The 14,081-nt window shown below is 50.9% G+C and overlaps 3 protein-coding genes across 5 annotated transcripts; 2 read left to right on the top strand and 1 right to left on the bottom strand.

Annotated features, from left to right (window-relative positions):
• The first annotated feature begins 1,172 nt into the window (after window positions 1-1,172).
• Window positions 1,173-3,108, top strand: LOC101778859 (proline-rich extensin-like protein EPR1). The gene has a single exon (XM_004957001.3). The coding sequence runs from the start codon at window positions 1,283-1,285 to the stop codon at window positions 2,660-2,662; it is 1,380 nt and encodes a 459-aa protein (XP_004957058.1). The 5' UTR covers window positions 1,173-1,282; the 3' UTR covers window positions 2,663-3,108.
• A 3,605-nt stretch (window positions 3,109-6,713) lies between these two features.
• On the top strand, window positions 6,714-8,169 carry LOC101778460 (transcription factor bHLH30). Of its 2 annotated transcripts, XM_012844114.3 has the most exons (3): window positions 6,714-6,830; window positions 6,907-7,102; window positions 7,213-8,169. In XM_012844114.3, exons 2-3 carry the CDS (start codon window positions 6,920-6,922, stop codon window positions 7,669-7,671), a joined length of 642 nt encoding a protein of 213 aa, XP_012699568.1. In that variant the 5' UTR covers window positions 6,714-6,830; window positions 6,907-6,919; the 3' UTR covers window positions 7,672-8,169. The 2 variants fall into 2 exon arrangements, with proteins under 2 accessions (XP_012699568.1, XP_004957057.1); XM_004957000.4 differs by having other exon boundaries at window positions 6,803-7,102.
• Window positions 7,858-12,330, bottom strand: LOC101779266 (beta carbonic anhydrase 5, chloroplastic). 2 transcript variants are annotated; one of them, XM_004957002.4, is made up of 9 exons: window positions 11,169-11,447; window positions 11,019-11,071; window positions 9,908-10,069; window positions 9,764-9,812; window positions 9,559-9,672; window positions 9,409-9,462; window positions 9,207-9,289; window positions 9,012-9,117; window positions 7,858-8,630 (listed from the first exon to the last, which is right to left on the bottom strand). In XM_004957002.4, the coding sequence occupies exons 1-9, from the start codon at window positions 11,274-11,276 to the stop codon at window positions 8,433-8,435; spliced, it is 927 nt and encodes a 308-aa protein (XP_004957059.1). In that variant the 5' UTR covers window positions 11,277-11,447; the 3' UTR covers window positions 7,858-8,432. The 2 variants fall into 2 exon arrangements, with proteins under 2 accessions (XP_004957059.1, XP_012699567.1); XM_012844113.3 differs by lacking the exons at window positions 11,019-11,071; window positions 11,169-11,447 and adding an exon at window positions 12,075-12,330.
• Window positions 12,331-14,081: the final 1,751 nt, after the last annotated feature.

A 14,081-nucleotide genomic window follows, 5' to 3' on the forward strand; every position in this document is an offset into this window, starting at 1 on the left:
AACTGAAACTTTGTTTTACTGCTTTTGAATTTGTGTTTGTTAGTAGAGATTGTAACAGGCTTGCGCATGAGTGTGGTAGCCAAGTTTCCCGTGTTTCTGTAGTGGCTGAGTGGCAGACTGAAGCACCACTGGCAATGCGGATATCCTAGACTCCGAATGCAATGCTGTTGGTTAACGAGGGTGTGTTTGGTTTGAGAGTTGAGGGTGTGTTTGGCTTGAGAGTTGGAGTAGGTTGAGTTGTGTCGGACCTAATTGGCACGGTATTTGGTTCAAAATATAATGGGTTGGATTTGTCCCCGATAGGTCCGCCCAAAACGAGCGGACCACCCCGACCCAGTTGACTCCCACGCACTCCATCTTATTCCGTCGGTGGAGGAGAAGGGCGGTGCTACAAGGAGGCCGACGCCAGGGAGGCTGCACGGCGAAGGCCGGCGCCAAGGAGGCAGAGGCCGTGGCGTCACCCCCACCCCAACAGCCTCGCCAGCGGGCGGCGCGGCCACGGCCACCACGCATTGGGGGGGCGGGGGAGGAAGGGTGCCGTCGTGCGGGCTGCGCCGTCCTCCTCCTCCCCGGCCACGCCTCCGCAATGCCCCCTCGCCGGGGACACCGCGTCATCTCCATCCTCCCCGGCCACGCCTCCCTCACTGGGGACACCGCGCCGGGGCTGCCGCTCCATCTCCTCTCGTGTAGCAGCGTAGTCGCGTCCCGAGCCGGCGTGATGATGCCGATGCCCGGCATGGACCCGGAGGTCGAGGAGTTCCACGGCCACGTCGCCGCGCAACTCGCGAACCTGAGGGCTAGTGGCGGCGGCGGCGACAGTGGGGAGGAGGAGTTCCTGTCCATCGCGTGGATCCGGCACCTGCTGGAGGCGTTCCTGCTGTGCCTGGAGGAGTTCCGGGTGTTGGTGGCTGGCGGGGGAGAATGAGGAAGAAGGTAAGAGGATGACAAGTGGGTCCCACTATTTGTTGTATCTTGACTCCAGTGACGTGCATCCCATTCCAACAACCCTTTCAAAAATTAGGATGGATCGGTACTTATCAACCAAATATGAGATGGGTTGAACCTAACTTAAAAAAAAGTGGGCAAAAGGAGGTTGGAGTAGACCCAACCCACTCCGTTCAAAACCAAAGACTCGCTAATTGAATGGCATGTTAAAAAAAATCCACATTGAATTCCCTGAGGTCAGTGATTGTTTACTTCACAACATTGCTACGCTCACTCAACAGCTTCCACCACCGATCTATCCACCGGAACCCCAGCCCACCACCCCTCCACCCAACCAATGGATCCGTCCGGCACCGGCGCCTCGCGTCGGAAGGCGGAGCAGTGCTTGAGCGTGGCCGAGAAGCTCCTGGTGGCGCGCGACCTCGAAGGGTGTAAGCAGTTTGCCACGCAGGCCCTAGCCGCCGATCCCAACACCCCGGGCGCCGACGACCTCCACGCCGCCGCCGCCGCCCTCCTGGCAGCCCAGCGCCACCGCCTCCCCAGCGGTCGGCCCGATCCCTACGGCGTCCTCGGCATCGACCCCGCAAATCCCGCATCGCGCCGCCCGGAGGCCATCCACTCACACTACCGCCGCCTCTCCTTCCTCCTCAGTCGCTCCCGCCCCGACCGCCCCTGCTCGCTTGCCTTCGCCGAAGCCGCCCGCCTCGTCGCCGATGCCTGGGCTTTCCTCTCTGATCCCGTTCTTAAATCCGCCCTCGACGCGGAGCTCCACACCGCCGCCGCAGCTCGCGCATACCACTCTCCTGCTCCAAATCTACCGCAGCCGCACTCGCAGCCACCTCTGCCTGCACGGCCAACTCCACCGGCAGCTACTCCCTCTCCACGCCAAACTCCACCGGCGGCTATTTTCTCTCCACGCCCAACTCCGCCGGTCGCTGCTGCCTCCCCGTGGCCGACTCCGCCGCCGGTTTCTACCCCTCCGCGGCCGACACCGCCGCCTGTTTCTCCCCCTCCGCGTCCGACACCGCCGCCGATTTCTCCCCCTCCGCGTCGAACGCCGCCGCTGGTTGCTTCCCCTTCACGGGCAACTCGGCGGCCTGTTGCTCCCCAAACACGGTCAGCACCGCTGCCGGCTGCTCCATCTCCCGTTGCACGGCCTACTCCGCAACCACCGGTTGCTTCCCAAACACAGCCAAATCTGCCGCTGCCGCCTGCTCCACAAACGCCGATCCCCGCAACGGTCCCAGCAGTGCTGTCAGGTGCGGCACCTTCGTCGACTTTCTGGACAGTGTGCTCGGCTTGCTGCCACATTCACCAGTACGACCACCAATACGAGACACGCAAGCTGCGGTGCCGTAGCTGCTGCCAGACATTTGTAGCTGAGGCAATGGCCGAGCCACCACCTATTGTGCCGGGCACTGACATGTATTACTGCACCTGGGGTTTCTTCCCCGTTGGGTTCCCTGGGTGTCCTGGCTTTGAAAGAATGGCCAATTCACAGCCACGGGGACCAGATCAGCTGAATGCGCCATGGCTTGGAGGCACCGATGGTATGAAAGGTAAGACTCGGGATAATGCTGAGAATGGGGTGCCACCAGTTAGTGCCCCAGAAGTAGAGGTACCAGCTGTGACGCCGCCTGCGAAGCCAATGAGAGTGAAGGTGGGTGCAAAGAAGCGCGGTCGCCCCAAGGGTAGTAAGAATAAGAAGAAATTGTGAATGCTAATGATGAAGAGGATGGTTATGATCATTGATCAGATTGATTAGTTGGGATATGCATTCAATCACATTGCCATTTAGATCAACCGAAGCAGGTTCAATTATCACTTTCTATTGGCAGGATCTTTCATGAGCATGGCAATCTTATTGATGGAAGAATTCTTTCTTTTCTAGATAATGTTAATCTCTGGTTCTTGCCACATTGCCTTACTTGCTATTATGCTTTAGCTGTCAGCCGTTGTTGATCTAGAGACAGCTGAGTTGATCTAAAATGATAGGTGAATGCGGCTGGATACTGTTTATTGCACATTTGAGTTTGGTGCTATTGTAAACTGTGCTCTGTGATGGAATGCTGCATTAACTGAAATGGTCTAAAGTGCTGTTCATTTAATGTAAATTCTGCTCATGACAATTTGCTGGTACAAGAAGTTTGCAGTTTGCCTGTCCTTGTTGCAATGTCATGTGATTGAAATATATTTCCTTTTACGTTTTATAACAGTTATTAATTTCTCTCATCATGATAATAAATATCTCCTGTTTATTAGTTCACTTGTAGTATAAGAATTATTGCAATCAAATTCTGCTGAACTTTGATAAAAGACTAAATGCCCATGCTGATGATTTCACCAGGACATCATGATTGTATCTTCTCCATTGTACCACTCTGTTATCATCTTTTTATTTATTTATTTTTGCTTTGCTGATAGGATGTTTTGCTGACAGCTCAATAGCTCATGGCTTCATGCTTTATTATTTAATATTTTGTTCCTCTATTGAATTGTTTGTGCAAGGTTGTCCTTTCCACTTTCTTTGAATTCAGGAGCCACTTTTGATCTCTATTATGAGTTCTTACTTCTTAGAAATTAGCTAGTGAAGACAAATTATTCAGAGATATTTAACTTGTGAGTGACATGATCTGTGGAAGCCTGTGGACAGTGTGGAGCATTCTGATTATGAGTCTCATGAACTGAAGACTTCAATTACTTTGAATGAAGTAATGATACCGGCTACAAGGTTTTCGTCGGCAAGAAATGCTTGCCCAACTTTTGGTCCAAAATATGAAGGAAACACTGCACCCACATGCTCAAACATCCAGCAAATGCTGTATCAAAGACTCAGGTGATGACGAGATGGTGAGGGACCTATGTGTTACAGATCTAAACGTTCACCTATGCTCAGGAGGACAAAGAACAAGGGTAAGTTCCAGCTGATGAGTGACGCAAGCTACTCAGATGCTATAGTGCTTGTTTTTTATGCAGTGCAGAAACATTGAGTCAGAACGTTGCTGTTTACCTGCTTGAACTCACTGATTCTACTGTAACAAGTGTGTTCTCAACAGTGCTCTCTTCCAAGTTTCAGTACGTCTATTGATATTTCTTGTTTCCAAGGAAGAAAACTATAGAATTGGTTGGCATGACTAGTGGAGTGTCAAACTATATTGCATGAATTGTTCAAAAGGGGTGCACGGATACTCTTCGGAACAATAGATAATATACTGAGCAATGTGTGACGCCGTATTGGATAAGAGATTTCAGAGTATTTGGTTGGTGCAGCAGAATTGGATGATGTATTTTCCTGGGTATTTGTCCATTGAGGCCCTGAGGATCAAAATCCACGAGCTTACCTGGTTATTTTCTTACAATGGCTTTCAGGTCGGTAACTTGCATAGTTGCGTTGCATTCCTGGCGATGCTCATGCCCATTTTGCTGTCAAATCGCACCCATCACCTTGCCGGCTTGCCGCTGAGATGGCTTAAGCGCAGTACACTCCCGAAGCCAAACTGCCCGGAACGCTCAGAATGCGGCACTCGTGAAACTGCTGCGAGATGCCGAAACCCCTCGCCGGCAGCCCATGTCCGAGGAGGATCAATCATCGGCCGGGACCCCCCAGCTACGTGGGATGACGACTCGCAGATCGTCCTTGGCGGACCCGACGTCGCCAGAGTCACTGCTGTTCTCTTCCCCCGACGACCGACGGACGCGATCGATGCCTGCCGCGACCGGGCCGGCCTACCGGGCAAGCAATGACGCGATGTCTCCTCGGCAGCGGACCCTGCACTGCACGCCATTGACGGCAGCAGGGATTGCAACACTGCGCCGGCCCCCGGCCTGTTGCCTGCACACCGCGTGCCGTCCCGAAGCGGAGCAAAAGGGATTGAAGGCCAGGCGGTCGTGTCCCCCCACCCTCACGTACGCGCTCGATGTCATCTTCCTGCCGGTCGCCCCCGCCCGGGTTTCCGTCTCGAGATGCGCGCACGTCGACGCCTGCCCGTGCCCGGACCCCGGCCGGGCAGCAAGACCGCCGGCCGGAGAAGTGAGGCCACTGTGCGCGCCATGATGCGCGGTTTGCACCGGCGGTGGCGTGGTGGTGTGTACGAGCACCTTTTCACCGCGCTTTTCTTACTCGGCTCGGCCGCCCGCTTTCTGTAACCTAAAGCGGGGTGCGTGCCCGTTGTTACAGTGCGCCGGGCGGGGGCCATGGAGATGGAGGACACGGTCAAAGCGAGTGGTCATCTCTTGTCGTCCACCGCTTTTGTTCGCCGTTTTGCCGGCCGGGGGTGAAAAAAGCCGGCCTCGACATTTTACTGGATCTTGGGAAGCAACGGCGAAAGCTCGAGGAGTTTTGACCACTGTTGGGGAATGGGGATTTACGCCAAGCTAGCAGTGTGCTCTTCTTGGACGGGGCCCGTTCCCGTGCAGCAGTAGTGCTTCGCCTTCGGAGCGCACGCATCGCAAGCCAGGCCGGAGCAGAGCTCAACATATAGTATGCTCGGTAGGCCATCTGCCAGAGCTTGTAGTCGTGAATTCTCCTCCCGTTTAGCTTGATGGATTCTTAAATGCAGTGGTAATTACCCTGCACCGTACGAATATAATGGATGGACAGATGGCAAATCACAAAGATACATCGGGCAGGAAACAAGACTTGCACAGGGCCGAGATCGTGCGAGGATAAGGAGGCGTTTGGTTATTTGCTTATTTTTAGCACGTGTCACTTTAGATACTAATTAGAAGTATTAAACGTAGACTATTTATATAAGTGGAGGCTAAACGGCGAGACGTATCTATTAAGCCTAATTAATCCATCATTAGCAAATATTTACTGTAGCAACACATTGTCAAATCATGGACTAATTAGGCTTAATAGAGGGCCTGTTTGGTTTGAGTTGCTTATTATAAGCAACTTAAATTGCTTATTTGGAGTTGCTTATTTTTAGTTCAGCTATTTGGATACCCTTGCTTATAAGCATTGAATGAGGTGGATATTGTCATGTTTGCCCCTAATCATTGAGAGAGAGGGAGGGCGACCAGGCATTCAATGAGGGCAAGAAGTGTAAAGTGTATTGAATAGTCCCCATAAGCAACCATAAGCAACCCAAGAGTTGCTTATTTGCTTATAATAAGCAACCCCATAAGCAAGAGTGATTGGTTTCATAAGCAACTTATTTGCTTATTTTAAGTTGCTTATGCATAAGCATGTGAAACTAAACAGGTCCAGATTCGTCTCGCCGTTTAGCCTCCACTTTTGTAATAGATTTTGTAAATAGTCTACATTTAATACTTCTAATTAGTATCTAAATATTCGATGTGACGGGTGCTAAAAATAAGGAGGAGAAACCAAACAAGAACACCGGTCCGTGCCAAGAGCCGACAGGCGTACCAGATGGTGTAACACGATCAGGAAAAGGAGCGACTGTTGCGGCGCAGCGCCGTGTCGGCCGACGCTCCCTTTTTTTTCACTGCCGTGCCTCCGACAAACCACGCTCGGGAGGCCCGTGAAAACGCAGCAGCGATCACGGCGAAAACTCCGACTGGTTGATCACCGCGCACACACGAGACTAGGAGAGCTTACTTGTTAGTCGTTTACTCGGCTCGGCGACAGACGTGAAGCCGGCTGCAGTCGGCGCTGCCGGGCGATCACCTTTTTCCCAGCGAGAAAGTCGTCAAACCGACGGAGACCGCATGCAACTTTTCTCCTCCGGACCCGACCGCGCCGCAGACCGACGCGCCAACACAGCCGCTGCCGCTGCCGCTGCCGTGCCGGCGCCCGCGCCGCGGCTCGCAGCGAGGCCGTGTCGGCAGCCGCGCGGGCCTCCCTTATTTAACAGTCCGATCGATCGGTACCCGACCGGACGCAAACGAGAGCCATCGTGTGGCGCTTTGCATTGCACGTACGATACGCAATCAATCCACTAGTTCTTCTCTCGGCTTCCCGCCTGTTTTCGTTTTGAACACAGCTCATCACAGGTGCAAGCACACGATGGTGCCTGTCGGGAGCGACGAAGCGGACATGGCGGCGATGGACGGGGAGTGCTCGCCGCCGGCAGCGGCGGCGACGCGCAGCGGGCCGAGCAGGAGCCACAGCGAGGCGGAGAGGAAGCGGCGGCAGCGCATCAACGCCCACCTCGCCACGCTCCGCACCCTCCTGCCCGCGGCATCCAGGGTAAGCCCCTTGCTCTTGAGACCTGGCCGTTCTTGGAATGCATATATGCAACGACGACGTGGTGGTGAACAGGGTTTAATTTCGTACGCGCGCACGAATCATGCATGCAGATGGACAAGGCGGCGCTGCTGGGGGAGGTGGTGCGGCACGTGCGGGAGCTGCGGGGCGAGGCGGACGCCGCGGCGGCGGGAGCGGCCGTGGCTGTCCCGGGGGAAGGCGACGAGGTCGGCGTCGAGGAGGGCCAGCACTGCTGCTGCCACGGTGCCGGGGAGAGGGCCGCCACCACCAGGCGCGTCAGGGCGTGGGTATGTTGCGCCGACCGCCCGGGGCTCATGTCCGAGCTCGGCCGCGCCGTGCGGTCCGTCAGCGCGAGGGCGGTGCGCGCGGAGATCGCCACCGTCGGCGGACGGACGCGGAGCGTCCTGGAGCTGGACGTCGGCGAGGGCGCGTCGTCGTCGCGGCCGGCGCTGCAGGCGGCGCTCCGGGCCGTGCTGCTCAGCCGGGAGGATCTGCTCGCCACCGAGTGCTACAAGCGGCAGCGCTTCTCGGCGCACCTCGCCAGGGTTTAGTAGGACACTGCCACCGTAGGAGTGGGTGGCCTGATGGGAGACAGGAGGGAAAGGAAAGGACTGTGTGACATGTCTGCTACTTTTTTTAGTTGTAACATGTGAAATATCACAATTTCCATTCCTACTCATTCCAATTGGTTTTGCAAATCTTTGAGCTCCATCACCAAGAATCCGAGAGCATTGAAATGATAACACCAACAGTTGCAAATGATGTATAATATTTGTACCTCACAGTTACAATGATACAACACATGGTACAAATGTTACAATTGCACACGGTGACGCCAAATGCGGCGACCATTACATGCATTCGTCGTATGAGTGATCTTCTAGCTTATTCATAATTCCTTAATGGTTTCAATCAGAAAACAACATACAAGTAGTTGGATAAAATTCACTTTGTCCCCGGCAGTTCGACAGACTTTCACTTTGCTACCATATTGTCCATTGTGTTGCACCTCACTCCATTAGAGTCCCTGTATCAAATAACTGCTATACAATGCCGATGCATCTGCATGCATCTGCAATACAACATACAGTTCAAGCGTGTCATGCTAGTGGCATAGTGCCATGCATGACCATGGATGATGCCAACAGCTATGTAACAGTTTCTTGATACAGGGACTACCTTCTGCGGAACATCAATACCACCACAATGGAGCAAGGTGCAATGGAAATGAACAACGTAGTGGCAAAGCAAAACCATGCTGAACTGCAGCGGGCAGAGTGAAATTTACCCAAGTAAATAAGGCCTTCATTGGTCAAGACCAAGTGGACCTGTTCTTTATAGCATACTTGCTTCCACCTTCTAGCCCTTCACGGTACACTAATGTCCATTTTTCAAATGTGCAATCAATAAAGTTGTAGTAGCCTCCATGAAGGTTCAGAGTACCTTCATTCACCCTTTTCTTTATCCATGGGTATGTTAACAAGTTCAAAAGAGAGCTATTAATAGATTCCTGCAAAAAGAAGAAGAAGAAGAAGAAACTGATACATGTCAGACAACAGGAGTGATTGCGCTCAACTCAGGTGACAACCAGGCATCACCGTGTTTAGTTATATATCACACGATGGCTATCATAAAGGTTGAATAAATGATAGCCAGCATATTTGCTATCATAAATTTGAATTGGAAAACTACTATGAGACATCCAAATCTAATACTAGGATCCATACAAACTACAACAGGGAATAACAGTATAAGCATGCAAGATCTTGAGATGAGTTGGAACTAGTAAAAGCCATGGAATTGATTGATCCTGTGCACTACATTGGGCCATATTTTTTTGTAAAAGTTCAAGGCTCACAATTATGCATCACCATTATAACAGAAAAATCACCTTTTCACAATGTTTGCACTGCATTTCAAAACTCAAATTTCCAGCTGCAGCTTTCGTGCTTAACCTTGCGCTCTTACTAATTGAAACCCAATTTTTAATAAAGCTTCTGCATCAATGAATACGGAAGAAATTCAGAGACGAATCATGTAAAAGTAGACCAAAATAAGATGTAACAGAAATGGCTACGGCTTTTACCCAGAGGTTGAATCATCTTTCATACTCATTAGTGCCTGGATGCCACCGCATCGGCTGTGACCTACCACCAAAACATTTTCTACCTGAGCAAATGAAGGTAAATGTGTCAGAATCCCAATTATGTTTTTATGTTCCTTCAGCAAGAAGGGGGGAAGAAATGAGGCAAATCAGTAATTAAATATATACACCAATAGATCCGTACCTGGAGTGTATTGACAGCAAACTCTAGTGCAGCACTAGTCTCTGAACCACCATGCTGGTATTGCAATATTGGTTTACCATTAGTATTTCCACAAAGAAACGTTTTGCTTTAAAAGTTCAAACACATCCTAAAGATGCGTAATTGTAATACCTCATATGGTGGTACCAAATTTGCTATATTACGAACTGTAAATGCTTCCCCAGGCTGAAACCCCAAAATACCGGTAGGGCAGACCCTGGAGTCAGCACAAGCAACCACCATGAACTGCAAAGGAGAACAGAAAACCAAAAATAATCACATAAGGCTCAGCAATGACAACATTAAAATGATTTGCTATAAAGTCGCTATCATGTACCTTTGGTGTTTGCTGTTCAGCCAGACTTTGGTAATTTGAAAAGTTTTCCCTGTCCACAGTTCAGATATAGCAGTTTCAATAAACAAAAAAGAAATAACTGTTAAATATGACGGTGAATGGTAAATTGTCTACTTATCTACTTACACATAGTTTCGCTGTTTGAAGTCCATGAACCTTGCTTTCAACTCCATGAATGGATCATGTTCTGCACCTACCGCATCTACTGTATCATGTTGAAAATCTAGAAGTTGTCGGGTCAAGCCAGAATGATCTCTCGAGGCCATTGTGATAAATGAGAAATCTCTCCTGTAGAAGAAAACTTTATTCAATATTTTGCTGCCTAAACACATTAAATTTAGACAATGAGGGTCATGAAGATGCTTATACAGTATGCAGGCTTATGCCGCATATAAGAAATAGAAAATCCTAGCTAATAAAATCCCGCATAAGTTTTTCTAACAGTATGCAGACTTATGCAGCATACAAGATTAAATTGATGAAAGGTAGCTAAAGATCTACTACTCTGTTAGCATTCCTACTTGGAGAACATCTTTGCAGTTTTGCACTGCTGTTACAATTCACCAGCTGATTCAGGGTACCAACTGAACAACAGTAAATCGTTCATGATACTATATACAGTTAAGTGAAAGAGATGTTTAAAGTAGGCTTACTAAACTGGAATCACTCGTGGGCACACTAAACAATAGGATACAGGTCCAGCTGTACCAAGCATCGGCTTATCAAGCACTAATAATATGTTAATTACTCCAACACAGAGGAATATAAATACATCCATCCACCATACTATTTCCACATGACAAGAGTGTACCACTGACACAGCAAATTCAAATTCAAATTATAAAAAAGTGAAAGGTTGATCTAAATTGCAGAATAGTGTCCTTTACTAAGGTACACGTCCCGATATATATAATTCCCCAAATTTGGATCTCCTTTCTCCCGCAGCACAGCCCACCCCCGTCAGATAGGAAGAAACAGAGGCACCAACGTTAAAGAATGAGGCTAGCTTAACACATAGAAATCGTTCATCGAGTAAGCTGAACAAGCAGAAGGAGCTAGGAGAATTGGAGCTGCACCGAAAAGGCTGAGAGCGTAGTTCAAACATCTAAATTTGCACACCAGATCAGATAGATTCAGGTCAGGCTTCCACAAAAGCGATCGAAGCAATAAGACGTAAATAGCTCCAGAATCCGATCGCGCATGCAGCGAAATTACAGATGAAATCGATTCAACTCACCGGCTAGATCCTCTCACCCTCAGAGCAACACCGCGCGGCCCCGAATCACCGATCTGCGGCAACCCAGAAAACCCATGGATGAGCAAAAAGGAATCCCACCGAACCGGAAACCTCAAGAAATGGGCAAGCAAGCGAGGAGTAGCGGCTCACCGCCACCGCGCCATGGCCCCGAACGGGGTCAGCGGAGGAGCCGGCGGTCGCCGGGGCGGCGGGGCGGAGGCACGGGGAGGCGCCGCGGAGGAGGAGGCCGTTAGCCATGTGAGGACGGTGGGGGCGCGTCGCGGCGGTGGGGTCTCGGGCATTTGAGGAGGGGGAGCTTGGCGGTGCGGCAATGGCAGGTGCTTTTAGGGGGGGAGGTGGGGAGGGGACAGACAGGGAGGCGGAGCCGCGGAGGAGACGACGGCGATGTGGCGGAGGATTCGAGGACGAAGCGGTGGGGTTTTTTAATTATTCTTGTCAGGGAAAAGAGGAATTAATTACGGTGATTGAAACTGCTTGGGGCTGAAACTTCGATGACTCAGCGCGAGCGGCCGCGGCGGCATCTGTCTGCAGATGGTGTTTCCGCCGTTGGATTGGATGTGCGGTGGCAGGATCCTGGCCGTCGGATTCCCAAGTTGTCGGAGTGGTTGCGGTGGGGACGAAGGACCATTGTTTTTTCCTTGGGGCGCAATAATCGATCAGTGGTCTAGAACCTTATCGTGTCGCGTCGCAAGACTCGCTGCTGGCGTGGGCGCGTGACTGCCCATCACAGTAGCGTGATTGGACTTGTCTGCGCCCATACGCACGTGTCGTTTTGTAATTACTCGTGGAGCTTCTACTAATGATTCGATGAAGATTACCCTGACAGAAGGTGAGAGAAGAAGAAGAAGAGAAAACAGCGCGCGCAGTTGATGCGCCATTGAGCAAGGAGCATGATCGCCGTGCTCTTCCACGGCGGAAACGAAGATGGTCGCAGCCAGCAATGCACACAGCGCCACAGGAAAAGGCGCCACGCAAGCGAAGGCAAAAGCACGGGTGTTCCCAAAGAGCAGAAGTGCTGGAAATATCTATGCTCACCGATGCTCTCCGCGGCGAGGCCGCCGCCGCTCCTCCGGCTCCGGCCCGTGCGGCGTCGGAGGAGGCCCATCGTGCCCGGCTTCCTCGCCGTCGGACGGCCAGCACAGCGGGCGCGCCGCGGAAGCCGAGGACGCGCACGCGCGCGTGGAAGCCGCGGCCAGGCCCAGGCGCCGCGCCGCTGATCCCAAGGACCTCGGAAGCATAGAACACGGTTCTGCTTCTGCCTCCCGAGTCCCCACCCCGGAAAGCACAGGAGAGGATACGTGTCTGTTCCTCTCCCAGCTTCCATGGCAGAAGCGTGTTCTAGGCCATGTTTAGTTACTCCCAACTTCCAACTTTGACACTATGCAAAAAGAAGATTCCCTATCACATCAAACTTGCGGTACATGCATGGAGTACTAAATGTAGATGAAATTAAAAAGTAATTGCACAGTTTTGTTGTACTTTGCGAGACGAATCTTTTGAGCCTAATTAGTCAATATTTGGACAATAATTCACAAATACAAACGAAACGCTACAGTGTTGCTACAGTGCTGTAACAGTAATTTGGCACCTCCCAAATTCACCAACTAAACAAGGCCCTATTGGCTCTGAAGAGCACTGTTCCGGATTGCACACTCGGACAGCGAGTGGCACGCTTATCCCCTTCACCTACGCAAACACACTTCCGTAACGGCACGGAACTTCCCCAGGATAGCAGAACCACACGGTGCGATCGCTCGAGCGGAGCCGTCCGCGGCGTAGCCTTCGTGCCGTGCGGTCGCCGGAACGCTCGCTCCAGCGCACGCGGGCGTAGTATCACTATCCGGCGGTCCGGCCCATCCTCCCGGGGCAAAATTCGGTGGAGGGACGAAGGAATACACTCTAAAGTTTAGCACCTGTCACATTAGATATTTTGATGCTAATTAGAAGTATTAAATATAGGTTAATTATAAAACTAATTGGATAGATGGAGTCTAATTCGCGAGACGAATCTATTAAGTCTAATTAGTCCATGATTTGACAATGTGGTGCTACAGTAACTATTTGCTAATGATGAATTAATTAGGTTTAATAGATTCGTCTTGCGAATTAGCACAGGTTTATGCAATTAGTTTTATAATTAGCTCATGTTTAGTCCTCCTAATTAGCATCTGAATATCCGATATAACACTGCTAAAGTTTAGCAGGGGATGTTTGGATCCTGGAGCTAAATGGCATGTTCGCTTTAGCTTATAAGCCGGCTGAAAAGCTGAAACGGCTGATTTCTTGTGAGAGGAAAACACTGTTTGGTGGCTGATAAGCCGGCTGAATAAGCAGAAGCGAACAGGCCGAAAATTTAGTCCGTGTCACATCAGATATTCGGATGCTAATTAGGAGGACTAAACATGAACTAATTACAAAACTAATTGCAGAACCCCTATGCTAAATCGCGAGACGAATCTATTAAGCCTAATTAATCCATCATTAGCAAATGTTTACTGTAGCACCATATTGTCAAATCATGGACTAATTAGGCTTAATAGATTCGTCTCGTGATTTAGCCTAGGGGTTGTGAAATTAATTTTATAATTAATCTACGTTTAATACTCCTAATTAGTGTCGAAACATTCGATGTGACAAGGGCTAAAATTTAGCTCGGGATCCAAACACCATATCCAAACACCTCCTGAATGGACACGTGACGGGAGCGGTGCTGGATCCCGGAGATCTCGATGTCCCCGTGGGCGGAGAGCCTAGCTGTCCCGTGCTCGGCGAGAGCGGGATCCGGACATGGCCGCCAGAGCGGCGGATGAGCTGGCCGGGTTTTACTGGTCGTGCCCCCAGAAATTGGGAGGAGTCGCGGGTCCCACCGGAAGGGTCTAGTAGGTTCTGGGAGGTACTGATGTGGCATTTACAATCGGCTGGCCCGACTGCGACGGGGAACGGTTGGGCTACGCGCTCCAGTGATTTGATGGGCTCCGTTAGTATTGGGGAAGTCATTAGGCCTGGCCCAATCGCAAGCTGCATAAATGGGTTTAGGTGTGC

Source organism: Setaria italica, chromosome II, assembly GCF_000263155.2.
Source record: "Setaria italica strain Yugu1 chromosome II, Setaria_italica_v2.0, whole genome shotgun sequence".
NCBI lineage: Eukaryota > Viridiplantae > Streptophyta > Magnoliopsida > Poales > Poaceae > Setaria > Setaria italica.

What these genes read in the sequence shown, in the direction of transcription:
- LOC101778859 (XM_004957001.3), top strand. Translation starts at nt 1,283, where the DNA reads ATGGATCCGTCCGGCACCGGCGCCTCGCGTCGGAAGGCGGAGCAGTGC.
- LOC101778460 (XM_012844114.3), top strand. Translation starts at nt 6,920, where the DNA reads ATGGTGCCTGTCGGGAGCGACGAAGCGGACATGGCGGCGATGGACGGG. An exon ending in TCCTGCCCGCGGCATCCAGG is followed by an intron (nt 7,103 to 7,212) that starts GTAAGCCCCTTG and finishes TCATGCATGCAG; the next exon opens with ATGGACAAGGCGGCGCTGCT.
- LOC101779266 (XM_012844113.3), bottom strand. Translation starts at nt 12,277, where the DNA reads ATGCTTCCGAGGTCCTTGGGATCAGCGGCGCGGCGCCTGGGCCTGGCC. An exon ending in AAAGATGATTCAACCTCTGG is followed by an intron (nt 9,118 to 9,206) that starts GTAAAAGCCGTA and finishes TCATTGATGCAG; the next exon opens with AAGCTTTATTAAAAATTGGG. An exon ending in AGTGCAAACATTGTGAAAAG is followed by an intron (nt 8,631 to 9,011) that starts GTGATTTTTCTG and finishes TTCTTTTTGCAG; the next exon opens with GAATCTATTAATAGCTCTCT.